Source organism: Misgurnus anguillicaudatus, chromosome 2 (assembly GCF_027580225.2).
Source record: "Misgurnus anguillicaudatus chromosome 2, ASM2758022v2, whole genome shotgun sequence".
NCBI lineage: Eukaryota > Metazoa > Chordata > Actinopteri > Cypriniformes > Cobitidae > Misgurnus > Misgurnus anguillicaudatus.
In genome coordinates this window covers 4,606,247-4,631,422 of record NC_073338.2, presented here as the reverse complement: position 1 = coordinate 4,631,422, position 25,176 = coordinate 4,606,247, and the positions used below count along the sequence as shown (strand labels likewise).

The 25,176-nt window shown below is 38.8% G+C and overlaps 1 protein-coding gene across 1 annotated transcript; it reads right to left on the bottom strand.

Moving 5' to 3' along the window:
• Positions 1-39: 39 nt before the first annotated feature.
• stk11 (serine/threonine kinase 11) lies at positions 40-24,157 on the bottom strand. Its single transcript, XM_073871853.1, has 11 exons — positions 23,973-24,157; positions 16,857-17,637; positions 12,302-12,385; positions 7,796-7,878; positions 6,218-6,357; positions 5,689-5,825; positions 5,415-5,542; positions 4,349-4,400; positions 3,541-3,740; positions 3,157-3,396; positions 40-656 (listed from the first exon to the last, which is right to left on the bottom strand). Exons 2-10 carry the CDS (start codon positions 17,141-17,143, stop codon positions 3,188-3,190), a joined length of 1,320 nt encoding a protein of 439 aa, XP_073727954.1. The 5' UTR covers positions 17,144-17,637; positions 23,973-24,157; the 3' UTR covers positions 40-656; positions 3,157-3,187.
• Positions 24,158-25,176: the final 1,019 nt, after the last annotated feature.

Sequence of the window (25,176 nt, the reverse complement as noted above, 5' to 3'; positions counted from 1 at the left end):
AAACAAACAAGCAAACAAACAAACAAAAAACGACTTAACTCTGCTTTAGTTGGGATGTCTTTATATAAATAATACTTAAAAAATATTTAAAGGGAAAAATAACAAACCAAAAGGGAGAGGTACTGCAGTGAGGCATCAGTCTTCTGTGTCCTCCAAATGCTTCCCAGCATGCAGTGTTATAATGCGTTTGTTTTTTTTAACGTTGGTAACATTTGTACCATAATCTCTCTACAATAACTGATCTCTTTGTATCATTTATGTCATTCTTTACACAACACAATTTGCACTTTAAACTGTAGTTAACGACTGTAAATTAAAAGATGGTCTAAAAACTAAACGGTGAGGTCAGGTCACATGTGCGCCATCAGCTCGCTACAGGAAAACGTCCACACGGTCTTCTGGTGCTGATCTGTGGCAAACATAATTGAGACCGGACACAGAGGAGAAGAAAAACCTCAGAGAGGGAGAGAGAGGAGGATTTTGGGAAAAACCACGTCCGTTCTTTTACAGCATTCCCAAAACAAGTCGCTCCGTTCCAGATCAAGTCGAGCGAGAAACACAAGTGTCCGGATGCCGTTAGTGTCGAGTTCATTTTCAGGGCAGAAATGTGCGTTGGGAACAGCGTTCAGTATCGACTGAAGGGAAACAACATAAACCTGCAGAAAAAAAGAAACAATAAAATTAATACACTGTCGAATTCATGTGCTAATGTGGATGCTCACAGCATCCTTACAGAGAAATGCAGGAGATCATGCACGAGAGAGAGAGAGAGAGAGACTGAGTCATCACATTCACTGCGGCATCTCTTACGTGCGAGAGGAACCCCACCCTGTAAACACACACACACACATAACCGCATATATGCGTCATCCATCATTACTGTGAGCATCTTATCATCTAAAACCATCTCTGGCTATTCATTAAAGTCATCCATTATCAGAAGCTATGTATGAGTATCAGTAGAGGACAGCAGCTGATGAATACACAAATAGCTGCACACACTGACAACGAGTCTCAAGGCTGATTTATACTTCTGCTTCAGACCAATCCATAGGCTACGCATCAGCTTTCATTTATTCTTCTGCATTAATGTTCACACAGCTGTGCAATTAAACATGTGTAATCGCGGCCCCCCGAACATTGATGTGTACATTGTTTGACGTACAGCAGTGATTGCGGTAAATAGACTGCGTCCGAAATCGCATACTTTGACAATATGTATTGAATTAGATGAAGTACTCATCGACAGTTAAAACAGTAGGTACTATAAAGTATAAATATGGATAGTATGAATGAATTTGGACGCATTACATCTGCCATGTTGATACATCACATGACATATGGCGTTATAAGTTAAGCCCGATTTATAGCCTGTGCTTAGCCTGACGTGCACCTCGCAAAATTTTTAACAGCGCGTCAGTTCTACGCGGGCCGCAAGCGATGTGATTGGTGCACCAGAACCCCTCCCATCATGTAAAAAAAGTGTGTCATAGGTATTTCCGCTTGAAACGCTGAAAACAAAGATGGGCCAAGTTGAGGAGTGATTTAACTCAAACTGCAATAAAAGTCGCTGTTTATTAACTTCCATCACTACGGGTCTTCTCAAATCATACACAACAAGTTGCAGTTTCTTCTTCGTTTGTGGGTTAACTTGCCAAGCTGCTTCTTCTTTGACAGTCGCGCTGCTACTGTGGTTACACGCGTGGATACCGTCTACCAGCGGTCTGCGCATGCGTTTGCACGTCGATGCGGATGACAACGCAAAAGTATAAATGAAAACCAATGCAGAACATACACACAACTATAACGAACCCTTAAGTCGTTAACTGGAATGACGTTAATCTAGTGGAATTTAACCACAAGGGACAGCTTTTTAATATATGTATTTTCATTTCAATAGTGCCGCATTATCGCTTTTTGGACATTTTTGAATAAAACAACACCCCTTCTTCTTCTTTGGATAATGCATCGACTGAACACTTCAGAATCTTCGGACACAGCCATAAACTTTTGTTTCAGCACAAGTAGGGATGCTCCGATCAGGATTTTTGCAGCCGATACAGATTACCGATTTGTTGTCTTCGTGATCGTCCGATACCAATTCTTCAAGCTGATATGCAGACTCTTTAATGACTGTAACTGTTAACATTTTTCTAGATAAAGTAACACCACAGATGTTGCCTTTGTTATATTACTTGCAGTAATTAGGTATATTATTGTGTTAATAGAAAATCAAGCGTTGACGTGCGTCTGGAGGTCTTGCGGCGCGAATAAGGGGTTTAGCGCGGTAGAAGCGATTCCGCCTCATTCGCACGTCTAGTTCGCGCGAAAGTAGAGCTGCACGATTAATCGTTAAAAGATTCGCTCCACTGAAACAGCGGATGCTTTTGCCAAGAAATTAGACAGAAAGAAACAGAAACTAAAGAAAATGAGTGAGGCAGAGCAATGCTCAGGTACGTCTGACAAGAACCTTGACGTTGTTTTAGTACCAAGTAAAGGATCTTATTACGAATCTTATCCCTTCCGAAAGGGTTTTTAGTACAGGGGGACACACTTGCTGTCTTTGCACTTGACTGCTTCCGTTACGGTTTCCTGTATTTGGCCAAAGTGGGCGTGAAGATTAAGCATGCATGTAGATTTATTCACCCGATGGACGTTCATGCCACCAGCGAGAGCATCAAAAAACACTCTGATGCTCGAATGCATTCTCTGGAATCCTCTCAAGCGGAGGTTTCCGCCTTCCAATTGGTTGCCGCCGAACCGCATCATAGCTCATTACCATAAAGTAATCTCAATCCATGTGGCAGCAATTTGCACCAAAACGTATTCGTTTTTTTATTTAGGCTACTTAAAATTTATATTTTAAATGTTTTCTTTAAATAAAATGAATACATAAACACTCTACAATTAACATTAACTGAATTTAAAGATTATCTACACTTATCTGAAACTTTCAGAAGCATAATTCTTTACACATGTAAAAACTAATGTTAAACTAATGTTCAGGGGTTGTACGCATTTAAAATTAAAGTTCTTGAGAATCATGAGAGAATTGTGATCTTTATTTTAAACAAAAGAATTGTGATTATCACAAGCGGAAATTAGCCTACTTAAAAAAACTTGACACCAAGTTAACGGCTGTCTGCGCGGTCTCACCTGTACAGAGGAGAAGATCAGGTGGATGAGGTCATTGCTGCTTGCAGGTGGAAAGTTTGCGAATCTTGCTCGCTGCAGACATGCCCTTCCTGGAGCGATTTGAAGAAGAGCTGGAACGCCGCTCGGATTTGGGTTTCAGTGAAGCCGACTCTGTCCCGTTTATGCACAGAGGCTTGGCCATAGGACACCGGCGCTCTGGGGGACGCTGGTCTATGTCCACCTCCTCCTCAGGCACCTGTCCTGCTCAAAGCAACACATCATGTGATGAGGAGAGCTTGACATTTGAAACAATGTCTTTCCATCATTTATGCTATACAGTTGTTGTATGAACTCCAGAAGTTCCAGTACGTCCTACAGTAAGTTTACAGTAGTTAGTGGACTCACCTGGTACTGTAAAATCCTGAGTATATATGATGTCATCTTCTCCATCAAACATCTCGTCGTCCTCCTCTTCTGCGTAACCATGAAGGTCCTCCAGGTATGGCACCACCGTCATGCTCCGCCAGGGGTCACGAATTTCAGCGCTGGGCGGTATGGGGACGGGCGGTTCTGAAGGGGGGTGTTTCTTACGAACCCAGTTGTGCAAGAATAAAAAATGTAAGGTTTGATTTATTGTGCCTCCAGAATCCACACTGAAAAATATTATTTTATAACACACACCAATATAACTTAATGGCCATATTAAAATAGTTCATTTCACAATGCTGATTAAAGGTACACTGTGCAGATTTTAGCGACATCTAGCGGTGAGATTGTGAATTGCAACCAACTGCTCAGTCCACAGCTCAAGCCTCCCTTATGAAACGCATAGAGAAGCTATGGTAGCCCCCACATGACAAACATGTCATCATCTGAGAAAACATATTGACAAATGCGCTCTATAGAGCAGTTTTTTACACGTCTATGTAAGGGGACCTGCGGCGTATGATGTAGATAAAAATGGATCATACTTAGGTAATAAAAACATTACAGTTCATTATGTAAGGTCTTTATACACCACAGATAATATAGTTATGTAGATTATATTGCATTCCTGTCAAGAGATCATTTTAAAAGTTACACAATGCACCTTTAATTGAAGATGACCTGTGAAAGCACTGTGAATATGTAAGTGGATATATATATAGTGGATTAATGTGCGTACGTGTGTGTGTGTGAGCATGTGTAAAGGTTTTGATAAACTTACTTGTGCTGTCTGATGTGCTGTATTGAGAATCTCTTCACAGGATCGTATTCCAGCATCCCTGCCACGTGATGAAGAACAGAGTCATGCTGCATCATCATCATCATCATCGGTTCATGCAACATCACATCAAACTTATATTTTTTATGCTAGTTAGGTGTCAATCTATCTGCTCTGTAGTTTACAACGCATCCTTAAGCATGCAACTGTGCAGTTCACTCCACAAAAGCTCATGGTAGCAGGTGCTTTGAGATCACATTTGCTTCAAGGAATAGTTTACCCAAAAATTAAAATTCTGTCATCATTTACTCACCCTCAAGTTGTTCCAAACCTGTAGAAATTGTAATCAAACAGATCTGGGGCACCACTGACTTCCATAGTAGGAAAAACAATTTGATGGAAGTCAATGGTGCCCCAGATCTACCAAGAATTTTCATTTTTGGGTGAAATGTGACACAAAGTTCTGATCAGACGTCAGATTTTAGTTCTTTTGGATTAAACCCTCCCTAACTTTACATATAAAAGCCTGCTCATTGCTGGCCAACACACACGCTGTTAAACATGAGCTTCTTTTCGAATGTGATATTATGTTGGCAGCAGGTAACATTTAAGTTTATGAGATGAACTGTAGGCTGGTATCAGTATTCAGATGTTGATGTTGAACTCTGAGGATCAGATTATAATGAAAATGATGTTAAACCCGGTGCTGCTGAGACAACAAAAGTGCTGAACATTAACAACACAGCACCATCTAATGATCAAACCTATGAACTACAGCAAGACAAACAATACAGTACAGCAGCAGAATGATCAAAACCTTATTAAATGGTTTTGAAAACAGCTCATTATTACATTTACACTAATATTTTCATAATTAAATTATTATTTTAAACAGTTCACCATATGCACAAATTTAAGGAACGTGAACAGATTGACAGAATCAGATCTCTGGGGTACAAACCAGATTTTATGTATACAAAGTCATTTTGTTGAATTTTGATCGTGATCATGTTTTAATCTGATCTTCAGATGTATAGTGTTATTAAAGAGAAGTCTGATTCTGTGTGATTCCCACCTCTCAACAGATCAGACAGCAGCGGTCCACACTCCTCAGGAATCGTGTAGTCACCTTTCCCAATGTTCTCAAACAGCTTATAGATGTTGTCCCCTTCAAACGGGTACAGACTCGTCGTTATGTTATATCTGTGAGGGAGAACGACAGGCAGATTCAGTGCACAATTCTTTTCATATAAGGATACATGGATCCGTCTTAACCAGAGTTTAATATGTTACCAAATAATAGCAATATATGATTATTTTGTGTGTGTACGTGTTTGTGTCTAACTCACAGTGTGACTCCAGCAGACCAGATATCCACTTTAAACCCTGAAAATGTTTCTAGGCCGTTGGCGATCTCGGGTGGCTGGAACGCTGGTGACCCCTGGCTCGTCCGACATGTGTCATCCTCTGCGAAGGGGTGGAGAGCCTGGAGATCAAAGGTTAACAGACGTATGTTTATACAGGTGGTATATTTTGTACAGTGTGGTAGATGTAATGTAATTCTGCCTATGTATACATTTTTTTAATTATTTAAACATGTATGGTGTGTAAAAGCAGGGCAGCTTAAATATAAAACCCTCATGCTTGTGTTATTATCATTTCTTCAAGGCCGACAATAATTAGCAGTAAACGTAGACATGAATCACTCAAACGCTCTTTAACAACACAAGCACTCTTGTGTTATCGCTTAGCAGACGCATTCACTACATTCATTCACTACAGGATTATGATTGCCCGACTGCTGCTTGAAGCCTATAAATAACCTCAACACAACAGTAAAACAAACTAAAGAGCAGTGAACACAAAAACCTCTCTTACCTCTGCTACACCCAAGTCAGAAATCTTTAACGCCCCATCTGTCGTAAGCAGCAAATTCCCTGGTTTAATATCTTTGTGCACAATTCCCTGGCTGTGCAAATATTCAAGACCATCCAACAGCTGGCAAAAGTACCCGTGAGACACAAAACAGCGAAACGTCTCACCATCTTAACAAATAGTAACATATTTGAATTACACCGACATGTTCAGTGTTCACAGGTCAAATATCTGATCAGTATGAGGTAAAATGATGTCACTTTAAATAAATGTATATCATATACTGATGATAATAGCTGTAAATATATGTGACATCGTCTGTGAATTCCAAGCTGAAGTCTTATAATCTAAAAATGAGATTAGGTGCATCAAAGTTTGATTTCAATCTTTGACATGACCTTACGTAGTCAATATTAAAGATATTAAGGTTATATTTTCACACAATGGGTCTCATTCACTAAGCATGCGTATGCACAAATTTGTTTGTAAAATGTGCGTACAGACGTTTTAACTTACAAATCATGATTCAACAAAAACGTTCATACTAAAAAAATTTCTAAATGTTTGCAAAAACATAAGAACAACTTGAGCAAGGAAAAATAACATATATATATCCATAATTTTAGTTCGTACACCCATTTTATGAACAAATTTGTCCGTACGCATGCTTAGTGAATGACACCCATCGTTCTAAATAGGGATGCACCGATAAAAAATGTCTGTGCTGATATCAATATTCAATAATTTAGAATGACATCAACTGATAGTTCAGGGTTCCCACAACTTAGTTGACTTCAAATTCAAGTACCTTTCAATGACTTTCCAGGTCCCATACCCTCAAATTCAAGGACTAAATGTGGGGACACATTTCAAGTGAGAGCACGGTTACATGGTGTTACATTTTAAGATACATTGTTACAGTTCCCTTTCAAGGGAACTTGCGCTGGGTCACTGCGGTTACACTTTGGGGACGCCTACGCGGGTAAGTGTGTATATCGTGTCAAATTCAACCAATGTTGATGAGGTTAACAACAAAGACAGGGTGACGCGGGAGCCAGGAAGTATATCGCTATCTGAAATACGGCGTTACAGGGACGCAGGAAGTATGGCAAGGGAGATGCAGCGTCTCGTTCCCTTCTCAGGGAACAACAGTTACGTACGTAACCCGAGACTTTTTAATGTGTTAAACACAACTATGCAAAAAGCATTTTGGTATGAATCAACATTCGCATATAGACGATATAAGCATTGAAAGCTAACAGTTTAGCACGTGTTATTATACCTACACTAAACAGGGAATAATATGAATTTTTTCCAGAAAACTTCTCGCATAAAATAGATTCAAGCACTTTCAATGACCTGTATCTATGTATGTATATTTTCAAAAACTTCCCAGGGCCTTGGATTTTTTTTCCCCAGATTCACAAACTTTCAAGGATTTCAAAAACCCGTGGGAACCCTGACATCGCTAATGCTAAGAACTTAATTCCTTTTAATTCCATCATCTGGTAGGCAAATAATTTGTTTGTTTATAAATGAAAAAAAAAGGACATCTGATGGAGAGGCAGTCATACCCGTGAGCTTGAAATACTGGAAATCTTTTCTCTGGAACGCTGTCCAACATTTCCTGCATCCCACAGACACAATACTCCATGATCATATACGTGAGCAAGAAGTAAAGGAAACAAAACACAGAGCTACACAACAGAAACATGACCTAAAGCACTATTCGGACGGGATTCGTTTTCCAAACTACGTTTCAACGTGTCCCACAGGACGTCTGTGATTTTATGTACCGATTCGGACGGGCTTAAAATGATGCAGGCTATTCCAGAAATGGGAGTGTCTGTTTCATGCATTTGGGCGTTGCAGTAGCACGTGCTCTGGATACGCGTGTTTGTAATGTTTAATATTTTGCTTTAAATGTAAAATTATGACAGAACATGTAATTTATTCATTTAATTTTAACAAATCAAAATAAAATATACAAATCCTACTAAAGTAACGTTAGCCTACGTGTTTTATATAACTGTCTGCTTATAATAAACACAAAGAAATGAAGAAATAATGATTAATAAAATGTAATATCTTTATTAATTAACATTACCATTCCGGAGTTGAACAACTTTGAACGGAGTTTCTTATAACGTTAATGATATTACAGTGGCCAGTCTTAACAGTGTATGATATTCAGCTCGTCTTGATTTAATTATTTTATTTTGCCGAATGCGAAAAAACATTCATATCTGAATGAACAGGACTCAGGAAATACAATATTCTCGCATTAGTAAGACCTTACTGCAGATCACGTTGGCCAAAACACGAAATGAACCGCGTTTTCAAAAGATAATGCGGGCAACCACGGACATTTGCATCCGGACGGGATTAAATTTCTCAGAGGACCTCTGAGTTCGGTGAAAAACAGTAGGTAAATTGCTCTGGAATTCTTACGGAGGTCGTCAGAGAAAAACACAGACACGGCCGATTCGGACGGGATTAAAAACACAGAGGACCTCTGAGAAGCACGATTTTCTTAGAGGTCCCCATGTAATACTAATCCCGTCCGAATAGGGCTTAAGACTACATGAAAAAACATTTTGGACAGTGATGCAGGGCTTTATAATTCAAATCAGAAGTGATCATCCCTGTGCCCTATTCCCTTTAAAGATCTGGGTAGGGTTGCACCAGTCGTTCCCAAGTTCTTACTTAAACTGGGACGTAAAGTCCAAACTAGAGGCTTAGTAACTACTAGCTAGTTTATAACATACTCTTTACTTTATTCGGTTGCACCATTTGTTCTTAAGGCAGAACTTAACTAGTAGGTCGTAAGCTCTCCGTAAAGTAATGCGTTGTCGCATAGAACGACGTCTATTTTTCTTAACCCAATCACACGCCTTCTAATAGGTAAACAGGAAATCGCCTGAACAGCACGTAATTTCAAACTCATTCTTAACTGGCCTAAATTGAAAGTTAAAGGAGCGGTGAATCAAAAACTCAATTTTAACTTGATAATTTGTTATATAAGAGGTCATCATACTTAAATGAACATCCTGCAAGTTTCAGAACTGAAAACGTCCGTGCTACTGAAATATAACCGTCTTTGGCACAAAGCCAGCTAAACACTCCAGTCTAAAATTCGGAAATCTATGACGTCAAAGTAGAATTGAAACACCTCCCCATAACCAAAAGGACAAGTCTACTTTTGTAGCCTCGCCCACAGCTTCGCGTGACACGTGTGTCTCAGTAAGTAAACATGTCTTTAAAAATTGACAAATTTAACCAAAATGACTTTTTAAATAAATTTTTTTCTGAGAGACTTTTATTTTGACGCGGTGATCTGTTATGATACCATGGAAACGCATTTTCGGTTCTGAAAGAACCGCGTGGGAACAACCATGGGAACAACACAGAAGCTAAATACTTCAATCCGGAGGCTTGGAACCTAACATTAGCAATATGCTTGGATAAAGTTTGCTTTTGAAGAAGTTCCAGCTCGTGTGGGGAGCGTTTGTTAACGTTGTGGACATGGATTCATTTGTAAAGAAGTCGATGCTGGATTTGCAGAGAGACTCAGTCAGAAGCACCACTTATATTGGATCTGACAACAATGACACAGCAGTATAATTCACAGTAAGACATTTTACTTTATTTAAGTTACTGCGTTTCACTATTGCTTTGTTAAAAGAGATTGCTTGATGTCCTGTTGTAACATCCGTGTCTAAATACGTTTGTTGACTGTTTTAATTTACTAAAAACATTAAACGATTAATAAAGGTACAACACTTAACAATACGACTGTAATTTAAAGGTAGAAATATACAAAGTTAGTTATAAGGAAGGATTTATCAACCGCAGTTTAGATTCTGATGCCCGTTTACTGTGTTGTATACGGTAATTTAGGCAAGTTGCGTTTGAAAGGTCATACACTCAACAAAGCTTATTTTTTATCATATAACTGTGGTATTTAACATTACGTGAATGTAAAAGCAACCTCACAAGCACAATAGAAATATACAAAGTTATTGATAAGGATTTATTAGACGCAGTTTAGATTCGGATGCACGCTTACTGTGTTTTATACGGTAATTTATTCACGTCGAGTTTTGTTTCTACTTTAATATACGTATTGTCATTTATGTGTATCATCTTTAGCACCCAGAATCTTTTGTGTCTCAAACATATTTGTGTTCGGCTGCTATTTTTATCACATTAATGTTTTTAAAACATTTCCCTACATGTAATGACGGGGAATGAAGCTGTCCAATCATAGCAGTGGGTGTTTACGTTCAGGTCTTCAATGCGGCCCGCCCCTTCAAACGAACCATTTCTCAAGACAGCCACTAATCCATGTTACAAAATAGCGTATTACTTATTGCTTTTGATGTTTTTGAATGTAAAAACAACGCGAAATGCATAAGTAGACATCAATCAACGTCATAAAGCAATAAAATCGACCAATTCACGGCCCCTTTAAAAAAGACGTTAAAGTTATCGAACTCAAAACATTACACTTTTAATTGAAAATATCTATCCCACACATAAAGAAGAAAATAAAGAGGAAGAAAATTAAAAACGTATTTTAATTGATGGATACACAGAAAACAAAACAGTTCTTGAAAACTTGTTGACAAACTTGCGGGTCATCATCAATTACGAGTCATCGATGTGATCTAATCTGGCGGACATCTTATTTCGACCATTATTCATGGACAGAGGCTTCCGTAAATATTAAGTTACAACATATTGTTATGTTTAAACTAAGTTTAATGGTGCAATGCAAAAACATTTAGTAGTGCGTAAGTTGTAACTTAGTGCCCATTTACATCGTAACTAGGCTACATTGTAACTTATGCACAGCTGGTGCAACCGGCCCCAGAACTCTTGTTGCATAAACTCTAGAGGGAGTTGCACAATTGTGTCTCTTACTGTGGTCGATTAAAATACAATTGAACAAATAAAGCAGTGAAATACATAATTTTCTCGTTATCTGGAGCGACTGTTTATGCGTCATTCCCTTTCCAAAGTGCCCTTCAAGGTCATAAAAATGCTGTTTGGAATTCACTGTGTGACACGTTCATGAGACTGGTCTGATTGTTTGTATGGTCCAACTACTCTTGATCTCTAAGTTTGATAAGTAGTGGAAAGAGCATCAGAAAATCAAACCCAGCGAACTGATGTGACAATGTGAAACCGAATGTAAGTGAACAAACTAAGTTACATGCTGTACAGAAAGTTGAACTGCTCCCATTGTGGAGCACTACATAATCATAACAGTACGCTTTTGAAACATAGCCAAGGCACAAATAATTATGCAATATTATTAAGCAGCAGTCTTTCACCATCTTTTTAGCCATAGACTGTTTCATCGGGCGCACGTGCAGTGACGCGATAAGCGTCTGGTCCTAACTTTACATCCGGTTTCAGTTTTTTTAATTGTCTGACTAGTTGCTGAAACTGAATTCTTAAACAAATACCTCATTGAAAATAACAAACGTTTTGGGTTCCTATGTAATCTATGTGTTGTTTATTTTGCTTGCTATATAAATAAACTACTTAAAAAGGACTTTGTTGTTATTTATTCGTCGCAGAGTTTACCGGAAGTTACGTGATGACCACGAAAGACGCGTTTATGTTGTTACTGCTGAACGCGTCTATTAGCTCTTATTAGGTCTGCTTTTGTCGTATTTCTGTGTATATTTGTATCTTGAAAATTTGATGTTTAAATATGAGATTATATCTCATGAAAGCACATTTTGCACTTTTGACTGTATTTTCATTTCATTTAAGACAAACTTTACTGTGTGCTTTTTAGACTTCAATGGGTGCTTTCGAAATCACTCTCGAGGCACTATGATGTCATACGACGATCTTTCTGTGCAGCATGGGATAAAGTCGAACACCCTCCCGGTCTTCACTATGGACCACATTTGCTTGTCAGTTTGACCTTAAAATTCACCAATTAAAATCAATGCTATCATCGTTTTCATTTTTGATCTTCAACATCATGTTTGAATACTGGAGTACTCGTGCCCATCCCAAATATAAATGTGTAGTTAACACACAGATAAACTGTGTTTTAAAGGATATATTTTCTGCTTCTCCTCGTTGTACAGCACATCCACCAGCTGAATGATGTTTTTGTGCTGAAGTCGTCTGAGCAGCTGGATCTCCCTATAAAAAACACACAACAATCAATAAAACTGTTCTCAGGTCAGTCATGTGTAATAGGTGCTAATAACTGATTAACAAAACCACAAAAAAAACTTAAAACAGCTCATAAAAACGAGCAGGCATGCATTACATATTAATCATGTTGACATGTACGTCAATCCAGAAAAGATCATCAATAATTATACATTATGAAAAAAAACTGTTACTTGTTGAGTTAAGTGTTAAGTGTTGGTGGCCATTAAAGTCCATTAAAATAAGAATCCTGCAATGTTTTCCTCAAAAAACATAATTTCTTCTCGACTGAACAAAGAAAGACATCAACATTTTGGATGACATGGTGGTGAGTAAATTATCTGGATTTTTCTTTTAAGAAAATGGACCAATCCTTTAAAGCCGTAGTTTACTTACAAGTTGGGCAATATCGCATACATAAATCGCAGGCGGTACGTGGACAATAATTAATGCAAAATTGCCCGGATTGTCAGTGAACTATAGCTTTGTGTAGTGAATGCGGCTCCATCTGAAACCAGGGGATGGCGATTTACTACTAATTAAGGAACTGGCTTTACGAGATGTGCATGACTATCGCATGCAATTTATCGTGCGCAAACTTGTGTGGGGCGAATGACGCGAATTGGGCCGCGCAATCAATCGTCACAAAAACACACGCTATTCACCTCAAACTAGTCTTCACGCAAGTTAAAAATATTCGACTTGAACACAAAGTTAAGTTTGGAAACCACTGCACATCATACAGACATTAGAGAGCAAGGAATCTGAATATAAAATGAGAGATTTTACTGTAGTATTCAGCATAGGTCACTGCAGAGAAATACTGTGCTGCCATAGGCCAGAAATAACTGCAGGACAGAAGCTCATATATACACTGTGTGTGTGTGTGTGTGTGTGTGTGTGTGTGTGTGTGTGTGTGTGTGTGTGTGTGTGTGTGTGCATGCGTGAGAGAGACACAAGACTACACTTCTGATTTTTTAAACATAACTTTGCTTCCCGCTAGCTCGATATACTTTCCTCCCGTCTCTTATAATTGTGTAAAGTCAGCCAAAAGTTAACTCGGGCATGACCTGTTAACCTCCACTGGTAGATGTTGCTACACCAAAAAATCAAAAAGGGTCTTTCTCCAATGACAAGCGCTTAAAAGTATTAGTGTATTACAAAAAAGAAACTAGGGCTGTCACAATGATTAAATAATCGTCTCATCGTGATTGTTTGACCTCATCGCGATGATTTCAGATCACCGTAATGATTGCACATCTCTCTAAAAAACACAAGGGGGAGCTGCAGCGCCTGTAAAACAAGACTGTATCAGATTACTTTTAAATATGTGTTATGTGTATTAATATTTACTGCCAGGTAAACCTTTCAAAATATTTAAATTTAAATAATCACAACAATGTGTGAAAAAATATTTTATAAACAAACAAAAAAATTATGAAAATAAAATGTCAGAGCAATAAAACAGGCAATTAATCGTCACAGTTTATTAGACAATTAACCACCAGCCAAATTTCATAATCGTGACAGCCCTAGAAACATTGTTTTGACAGCAGGTATGGGTTCAATGTTTAGGGAAAACATATAATGATAAATGACCAATGAGTGCTGATATTGTCCTGTGGAGGATGTCATTAGTCACGTGTCATTTAGAGCTCACGTGATTGGCTCAATACACATGGATGTAGAACCCAATGGCCATGAGCAAATACTTTATATCACATACTTCTGGAATCTCCTGAGGAGCTGATGAATGAATGTTAAAATAACAGCTTCATCAGGTGTGTACAATACGCATCAAACACTACTCCACCTGAGGCTGAGAAAGCATCTATAGGTCTTCAACCCTCCTCCAGGAGACCCACTCTCCTGAAAATTTTAATTTAATTCCTGCTCCAACACAACTGTCTGTAATCTACAAGTGAGACTGAAAATGACTTTGATTATTTGGTTAAGGTATGTTTGATAATGGTTGGATCTAAACTCTGCTGGACAGTGGATGCCCATGAGCACGGATGAAGGCCTCTGACCTAGATGTTGTAAATTAGATGATGTTTTGTCTATGTTGAACATACACTATGATTCCCAAAGAGCAAACAGAGGTCATTGGAATAACTGGTTCAAAGCCAGTTCTGTTCTGGCATCCCTCAGACACAAACATGGCAAGAGAGGATGTGTTATGCAATGCTAGTCATGTTTGCAGCATGCACCTGCCAGCCTGGACCTGTTGCTGTTGGGAAAGAGGAATGCTAACAGCTGCCATCAATGTATTGACATTTACATTCATATATCTGATAATAAGACACTTTCATCTCAAAAGGTTGCGTTGTGTGTTTAGAGAAAACATTGTAGCAGTAAGTGTGTTGCCTGAGAATTAATCCCATGATCTTGCTTCATGCTCTACCAGCTAAACTGCAGAGAAATATACTGAAACATACTACATGCCTTTAAAGACCGCTGACTACGTAGACAACATAGCAGAGTACAGGGGAAAGGGGAAAAACTTACATAGAGTTGTTTGTCGTTAAAAACAATCTTTTTTGTACAAACTCTACATGAAGTTGGACGACTTGCAATTTCAATGAGATCTGACGAAACACACACATCTTCACACAGGACGATTCTGATGCCAGCCAAAAAGCTCTCGTCTATTTAAAGCAGAAGCCTGCAGCTCCACAGCAGCCCATTTTAATTAATTTAACTGCTTTGTGTGATTAAACAGCATATGATATTTCACAAGAGGAAGATAAGAGGAAATGATGACTTAATCACTGACCTCAAAACAAACACAAGAGTAACAAACAGTTCATAAGCTGTAATGCAACACTTCCTAATGAAACAGGATATTCATTGAGGAAATAATGCTGGGATGGGACTTGAATTGACCAACCCTGAATTGATTGGAACATTGATCGTTACAGAGCTGAATGAAAGTGTGCATTGGTTTCTGGGGGATTTACCAGCAGTACACCTTCCAACCAAGATCAGATCAATGTCAGCTTCCAGATCATCTCTATGAAAATCACTTTATAATCTTTAATATACCATAGTCCCATTACCTGCATATGCATGTTAACCACCATTACATTACTAGTTAACCATCATTCAGAATGGCTGCATTACCTTCAACAGCAGCACAAACATTAATAACTAGGGCTGCAGGTTTTTGGGAAAACTGGCATTGCTGTATTTTGGGGGGGTGTCAATGTAAGGGCTGCTATCACTTTAAGACCTAAATAATGCACAGATCCTATATTCTACGCGTTGCACCCCATAGATCACCCTATCGTCAGCCTTTGAGATCGGTGATACATGATAGGAAAGTTTACTCATTTATTTATTTTTGTTCATTTTTTACTCATTTATTACAGGCCACTGGATTGGTGGACAAAAAAGAAGCCAATTTGCTGTGGGTTTACACCAGACGTGAGTTCAACGTATTGCGCGAGTAGATTCAGGGCTCAACATAAAGGACTGCCCGGTCGCCCGGGGCAAGCGCGAGAGACGTTTGGGCCAGTAAAAAGTATTGTCACTTCCCCGATCTTGCCAGTGCTTCACCCTCAGTCACTAAAATATATTTTCATCAATGTATATTATTTAAAATCTTGGAAGCAGACATTTACTTGGGTAAAACTCGAAGAAACAAACGATGCAATATTTTGCACAGTTTGCTGTCAGTTTACAGGTAAAGCAGAAAAGTTGGTAGCCTTTTTTTGTTGGAACATTGTTGTATACAATTATATTTGACTTTTGAATTACTATTTTTAAATATGTGACACTGACAATTTTTTATTGGGGCCAGTGAAAATTTTGGCAGGGCAAGTAAAACCTGAACCTCTGGCCCGACTGGGCAAGTATAAAAAATTATTTGCGTTGAGCCCTGAGATTACATACAAAGTCAATGCAAAGACGCCATCAGACGCGTCCTCGCGTGGGGTGATGTGGATGACGCGATATGGGCGGCGCATTTACCGGAAAAACACGCGCTGTTCGCCTCAAATGCGTCTGCGCCCAAGTTGAAAATATTCAACTCAAGCGAAAAATTTGCATGACACGAAGTTAAATCCTGCGGGTAATCTAGAGCAAGTAACGCAATGACCCGCATTTGTTGTGTATGTAGCATAACACTATCACAACCGCAACCTTTTTAAACCTGATGCCATTAATCTGAGCGCGTCATTGATGCCCAAGCGCTTTGAAATTTCTTGTGTTTCAGGGAGAGGGAACAAACCAACTATTGTCCGCATGCAAAACTGTTCAGTACTCCAGCATGTTTTTATCCTGTTTAAAATCACAAATTTCCCTTCAAATCTATCACAGTAAATGTGTAAACACTTTCAATTTCATATGGGTCAGATAAGATTTTTTTGGATGACATTTTCTGTAAAATGTATAATTCATAAGAAGAGAAGGAAAGTGAATTTAAAAAGTTAATAATATGAAACACAGAAGACCTTACTTTTTCACGTTGGCCTCTCCGTTGGGAATTCTCCGCAGTTTCTTCTTCTTCAGGATCTTCACTGCTCTCCGACACAGAGTCTCTGAGTCCAGCATCTCTTTCACCTTTCCGTATGAGCCTTCACCCAGCAAATCTCCCATCAGATATTTGCCGATCAGCTTGGCGCGCTTGCGTCGTGGTTGGTAGATGACCTCGGTGGAGTCGATGCGGTGGATGAAGGTGTCCATTCCCATGAGCTCATTCTCCGTCAGGTAATCCAAATGCTGGAGTTCAGCCCCCACGCTCATCTTCTCTGCCCTCTCTGTGTTCCTCTCGATCCAGACCTCAACGGCAACACAACGGCCGACAGGCGTCTGGAAGATCAGTATTTTTTGGAAACAGAGACACAGTTCTGACGGAGCAAAATCAGTTAGTAGTAAAGCACCAGAACGAAGTCACATCTGGAAAACAACTGCAGTGGCATGGCTAACGTCCACGTCTGTTAACCAATGAGTGAAGACAACAGTTCAACGCACCAAAGAGCCCAAAGGGCAAAAGTGACAAGACCTCTCAGGGTCAACACGTGCTGGTTTTTTATCTCAAGGCTTGAATTAGCCGACGCTGGGAATCACAGAAGCCCAGCACATCTCTGCAGGTACGTCTGGTACAGTATGACACAAAATCTTTTCTTATAGAGGTCCAGACCGTGAGAACTGTCTCTTTGAGAACGTTGCGATCAGGAACTACAGCTTTCTACTTCTGCTCAGCATTATGGGAAATCACTATCCAAGACACAAAATACCTACAACAAAGAAAAGACACAATAACCATGTCAGCAATCATATTAGCACTATAAAGAGCATTAATACAGTGGCAGCCGTTTGAATGTAACTGCATTGATATGTCATCTATATCACGGCTAATTTCACTTTTCTGTCTCATTTCTGCAGTGACCTGTTGGTGTCGGTCTGATTTTTTGAAGTTCAAAAGATTGTATATCATCACAATAACACTAACATTTGACAAAAGTGTCACAATACTGCTTTGATATGTCATCATCTAATCTAATATAAGTGCCCCGATACCTTTCAGTTTCATGGTATTCTGAAATTACCATATAGGCTTATTCTCTACACGCCTGTAGCAGTGAATGAGCTGGTCAATTCGGCCGATTTACCTGCAAATAAAGAGCCCATATTTTTCCTTTCAAGAATGTACACTTTTTGGGTGTGTGACTGTGTGTTAGTACATGTTAATGATCTGCAAAGTTACGAATCCTAAAGTCTTAGATGATGCAAGTTATCGTCTCCAAATGAAATCTCTTTTCATGGACTACAATGAACGCAAGGATTGTAGGCAACAGTTTATTAACGTGGACACGATTGACATTATCAGAAATCCGCTTCTAACTAACAGCCTGGTATTGGCATATTCTTTCATATTTGGTACTAACTATTTAAACTAGAGCATGACACTGGCAATATTTTACCACTGCGATGGTAATGCACCACTTCACCAGGGTGGTGCGGTGGTTTTTGAATATGTGTGTGTGAGTGTGTGTGTGTGCACGGGCGCATTGATGCATATAGGCTTATATATAATGCACACATATATTTTGAAATATAAAAATGTAAACAAGGATAAGATATAGAGCTGGGCAAAAAAAAAATTCATGCGATTCTCATGCGTATCACATCAGTTAAGCCGCTCCATCATTAGTAGTAAATCGCCTGCAGTCTGTAAGAAATGTTACTAGTGATAGACCGATATATCGGCCGGCCGATGTTTGCCGATTTTTCCAGCATAATTTACAGACAGAGTGCTGGAACCCGCAAGCGATTGCAGGTCATGTGACTAAAAACAACCAACTTTTTCACGACAACATTGAAAGCTCGGCTTAACAGCTGATCATAGCTGAACAAAGTGGGTTTTTTTCATCTTTATGGGGCGGTTTCCTGGACAGGGATTAGACTAGTCCTAGACTACAATAAATGTAAGAACTGTGCAAACTAATAACATCTCTTTTTAACAACATGCCATTTTTTACATAATTTTTATGATGTAAATTGAGTGAGCAAAACCAGTATCGGCTCCAAATATCGGCTCAAGAAAATCGGCAGCCTGTATCGGTCATCGGCTAAGGCTGATAAACAAAAATCGGTATCGGCATCGGCACTGAAAAATCCATATCGGTCGATCCCTAAATGTTACATGTCAAAATCTCGCTAAACATCTTCCACTTGGTCATCGTGACTTGTACAGAGTTCTGAGATCGACAGGTGAGCGCATCATCCACCTGATTTAATTTAGCCTTATTCACAAGATCAAATATGATAAAATGAAAGCACAAGAGTAAGTGACATGCTAAAAACAAAGACGTTGAGGAGCCATAAAATATTAATAGAATTGGTAACACTTTACAATAAGTTATTAGTAAACTTATAGTTAACAACTCTTGATTTTATAAATGTTTTAGTAAATGCATTAGCTAACATGAACTAATATTAATAAATCCTGTAGAAGTATTGATCATTGTTAGGTCATGTTAGCTAATGCATTAACAAATACAACCTTATTGTAAGTGTAACCACAGAATTTGCTTAAGAAAAAAGGTATTAGTGTTAATAATTTTTTTTATATTATTAATATTAATAAAAATGTTAGAATTACATGTAGGCCTATAAATAAAACTATATTTAAAAATTCCTATTAACACTGTTGATAAACCAGGGGCCTCATTTATCAACATTGCGTAGAAAATGTTCTATATTTGTACCTACGAATGAAATTTAGAATGTGCCTAAGTACAAAAAAATCGGGATTTATCAAACGTGCGCAAGTGGTTCGTACGCACATCAGTAAGTAATCCTTGATGATAAATCCCACTTGTTCATAAGCACCATGCTCGTGCACGTTCATGTTCATTTGCATTTCGAAACGCCTCCAATGCACCATATATGGTGACAACACCTCCCGTTATAAGTCACGTGGTTGTGCTTTTTCCCTCATCGCAATAATGGCAAAGAGAGCGTAAAAGAGAAACTTTACAGACGCAGAAATTGAGTTACTGCTGGATGAGGTTAAATCCTAATAACACATCCTGTTTGGTTCACTTAGTATGGGAGGAATGACTAACAAAAGAAAACAAATCTGCATGGGAACATGTTACCAGTGAGTTTAATTCCGTTGGGTATGAGAACACTTTTAGAAATAAAAAAAAGTCGTTTGACATTAAATTATCAGCCCAAAAAAAAAAAACACAGCACACCGACGTGAAACGAGTGCAAGTGGAGGAGGACAGACAACTTTCCACCTTGGACAGCATCATATATAACCACCATCATTGGCGCGATCTTTGAAAACGCGCTACCGGCGGAATGGATTATTTGCCAAGTCTTCCAATAACGCAAGATAAGCCATTGCACTGTGTCAAGCATTTGACGGAGACTTCATTAATACAAATCACATGTGCTTTCACAGATACAGATACATATCACAAATAAATCATTAAACTTATTTGCTGTTACCATACTGACATTAATCATTTTTAACACCTGCTTGTGGATAATAAATAGACACTTTATACTCACTGGAACAGGGTCCTGTGTAGTATCGCTATTCTACCACTAGATGCTCTGCGTACGCATACTCCGAGGTGTGCGTATATTTACACACATTTCTAAGTATAAGTGCAATTTGATACATTCCACACTTTGCGTAAAACTGTTCCTACGCACACTTCTGTGCGTATGCACGCTTGATAAATGAGGCCCCAGGATTCAGAAATCTTGTGAAACAGTTTAACAGAAGATAAGAGATGCCAAGTCTTGGCAATACATTTTTTCTATTCATTTATGATTTGAAGCTTTTTATTTAACCTATAGTACCATTTAAGTACAGATACTGGGGTAATAAGTTCTGGTACTGTACCGAAGTCAAAATATCAAGCCAACTCTAATAGGCAACGATTTCTTTTTCCGCTGGTGGGTGCTCGTCACAATGTCAAGCAATGCTTAGGTGACGGCAGATGCTCTGGGGTGACGCGGACGCATGGTTTTATACACAAGATGTGAAGCAAATGTGCTTGGCCATTTCAGTTAGTGCTCAAGCACAGAGCGCTTTTGTGTGTGTCTTTTTGTAGCACTTCCACATGTGAAACAATACACAGTTCAAGTGAGGAACCTTATTAGGATTATAATGTTTCCAGCCACGCTGAAAAGGTGTTCTGATGGTTTTCGCAACCTTTGGTAACCATGAGAGAATATCTTGCCTCATTGTTTCACCCCAAGCCAGCGAGTAATCACTGATATCAGTTGCCTTTGCAAATAGCGTACTACCTCCAAGTCTGCTGGCCGTTTGAGCTTAAGCATGAGTTTTGAGACAAATGCAGACATGGTTTATGTTTTAATATCCTTAACTTACCAATCTGTTACGTACTGCTTAGGCCACGCTAACAAAGTTAATTGATTCGTTTGGTCATCTGCATTTTCTGGATCGGAATATGGCTCGTATTGGAGTATTTCTGGGAGTATTGCTTTGGGAGCTAATTTTCCAAATATGGTAAGGAGCATCACATTTCCATCACACACATGAGGTATCCGGGTAATCACAATGCATTGGACAGCTGGCCAGTCAGAGCAAACCATGCTTTTCAAAACGATGAGCTTAAATCGACAGGTTTCAGAAAGGCGGGGAAGAGTCCCAATAATGTGCGGTAATGTGAAAAATAATATGTTTATTGAACCATAAAGTCACAAACACATTCCATTACAACAAATAACGTCATAGGAGCTTTTTATAGATAAACTGTTGTCCGATTCATAATTTTGCATTTCCTTTGGTGTGTAAGTGTGTATTAGTTCATGTTAAGGATATGCAAAAGGTACAAAACCCCAAGGTAAACAATGACGTGAGTAATCATTTCCAACGTAAATCTCTTTTCTTGGACTACAACAAACACACGGATGGATTGTAGGCAACAATTTACTTCCTGGGTCTGTTGACGTAGACACGACTGTCACTATCATAATTTCTCCCCCTTGACTCACAGCTTCCAAGTTAACGCCTGTCATTGTGACCGAATCTTTTAAACATGATAAGGAGCGTCACATTTCCGGCTGATGTCAGAGGTATTTAGGCCAGGGACACAACGCTTTTCAGATTGATGAGTTTTGTAAAAAATCAAAGCATTTCAGGAGGGCAGGATATTTAAAAGCTAAAAAATGTTAGGGATGGCTCCCGCGAAACTGACGTTTCGACACTGTGTCGAGATCCCGAAGCGTAAATGTTTCGAAACACTGCTCCGAAATGTGATTCGAAACACCCATGTCACGTGATGAAGTGATTCGAAACACCAAGTGGTGCATTTCACAAGTATTTCGAAAGGTGGCGTACCTGTCGAATCTGCGTCGAATCTTAAACTGACAGGGTAGGAAACAAATCTGACAATACCTCATAGATGCGATTTTGGCGAGATCAAATACTATAATTTACTGAAAAGTCATTTTCCCTCATATCTATGTAACACTTACAAAAAAATGCATGCCAGCAAAAGTGTCCCTTGTGTGAGAATATTTTCAAAGGCTGGAGAAATTACATGTAAAAAAGAAGCTGGTTGAGTTTATCAACACAGAACAATTTATATATTTGAATAAAGATCTTTATATGTAAACAATGTGGCATATTATGGCTTGATATGTTTTATGAATCTCTTATTATTTATTTGGTATATCTCTATTCCATTTTTTTTTTTATTAAATAGACCCGAATAGCCTATAGTTATCGACAATTGTGAGCCTAAAAGCTCATGTAGTTGTCAAACAGATGTTAAAACAACAACAAAAAGCACTTTATTATGATAACGAAACGCATGCATTTCCCGGGTTCGATCCAATGATCTACGCATGAGAGTCGAGAGCACTATCCACTCTCCCATTCTATCACACGTGTGTTAAACAAACAACATGTGGGATACAATTTTACAGCGCTCATCTAAAATCTTGTCAAGGCTGCTTCATGTAAAGACATGCAAACGACCGCTAGGTGTCACTGTGGAGGCGGTTTCGGATTGATGTTTCGATTTTTTTTTTTTTACATATGCAGATCATTTTCTTCAGTCCGAAGTACAAACATAGCAGGCATCTTCCGTGAAACAGGTGATCCCGGTTATATTTAAAGTTTTAAATCTGCAGACAGATGGATGCGCATCTTGCCAGAGACTCAGATAAACTCCGCCTTAGACCTTTACCACTCCCCTAGCCCCGAGAAGCCCGCTTTGGCCCAACGATTTCGGCGGGCCAGAAAAGAGGGGCCTTAAGCACCAACGAAGCACCAGTGAAGCACGATCATGCCCCGGAAGTGACAATGCAAACGCGACAGGCCTCGGCAGGCATTGGCACGCCCGCTTGAAGCCCGATAGTGCAAACACGGCTATTGATTCAACTGTTTCAGTGTTTCACGAAGCCTCGCTCTGCCCACCACTAAAAAATGTATGGTACGTAGAAAACATACTAATATATAAACCATGCAAACACATTGTATTATGCAAAATACACAAAAAAATGTTGTTTTTAGCAATCAAATAGGTGCACTTTAATTATTTTTCTAATATAGGCAGTAATATGGTATTTGCAGTAGGCTATGGCACTAATATTACACTGCATCAGTGTAATGTAGTTTCATGTATATGCAAATTAACCGGTACCGCGGTATTACCATATGATACCACGATAACGCCACAGTACATAATGTCTCACTACAGTAAATAAACATAATTCCAGACACAATCAGCAATTCTACAGACAAAACTCAATTGAGGTCTCGGGTCTGTAAAAACAAAAAGACGAAATTAAGAAAATACACGATGAATATATCTGCGAGGTTCACAAATTGACATGTTTGATGATTGATCACATTTTTCAATGCGGATAAACGTTCAAGCACAAACACGCTGACAGAGTTTATAAAAACAAAGATGCGTGCTGTGTGTGTAAGGTGTGTGTCTATGTGAGGCAGGGGTGTGTTGTGTGTGGAATGTTTGTAAGGTTTGTGTCGAGGAAAACGAGTGTTTTAACGCCAGCAGTTAGCAGCGGCTAACACAAATCATAATAACGGGATACATCATTGAAAACCACTGACCTGAGATTAGCATTCATCTGCACGACTCAATGACGGATGAAAACGCTATCTTTCATTCCTCTTCTGCTCTTCGTTCGCTTATTTTCTCTCATTCGTTCTTCACATAAGCTGCTGCTTCAAGGCTGCCGCCATCTTGTTTACCTCCCTCCCATCGTTCGTTCGCGCACGCGCTTCCCGGGAACGCGCACGTCGCCAGCAGCAGTATGTCCGCGCACGCACCCGCTCTTCATTACAGACAGATGTGTCGATTTACCATTCATTTTTTATTTATAACGTAAAATTGATCAATTTTACATTTTTAAATACAGTTTAATGTGTAAATATGTCACGTTAACTATGTGTATGTGTGTAATTATTTAAAACCACAGAACCGATACTGCTTGCTTATAAAACTTTATTCTCATAAAGTGAGAAATGTCATTACCATCACACACACAATATAATAAACATTCAATTAATCAAGGCCATACCCCATCTTTAGTCCTTGACATGCTGATAAATAATAATAGATTATTTATATTATTTGGATCTAGTTGTATGTGTATATGGCAAATATATTTGTGTGATGCAAAAACGACATTATTTTAAGGACGGATGCAGCAACATGAAGGATCCTCAAGTATGAGTTTCTGTGTTGGAAATGGATGATCCTTGCTGGCTGCTCCTGTGGGTTATATTTAACACGTGTTAAGCCCGAAGAATGCCAAACTGAAGCTCTTATTACAGCCTCTTAATGATTACAGGACAAATATCAAACACCAGTTCAGAAATAATTGTATTATTTAAACTGTAACGTAGTAAACAATTTTGCCATTTCCATAAAAAACATTTATATAAGCATGCAGGTGTACATGCTGTCAGTGCACAAAACTAATTTAATTAATGTGGCATGGTTTACTTGTTATTTACAAATGTGTATTTTTACTTTTCTGTATAATCTTGGCTTTTAGTGCTTAACCTCGTCTAACTCTGCAACCTCTGTAATTACAAATCAAAATCACCATTAAAAATTACAAAATTAAAAAACTATATAAATATCTGGGCGCATACAGTAAACTTTAACTTGTTACACACACACACACACACACACACACACACACACACACACACACACACACACACACACACACACACACACACACACACACACACACACACACACACACACACACACACACACACACACACACACACACACACACAC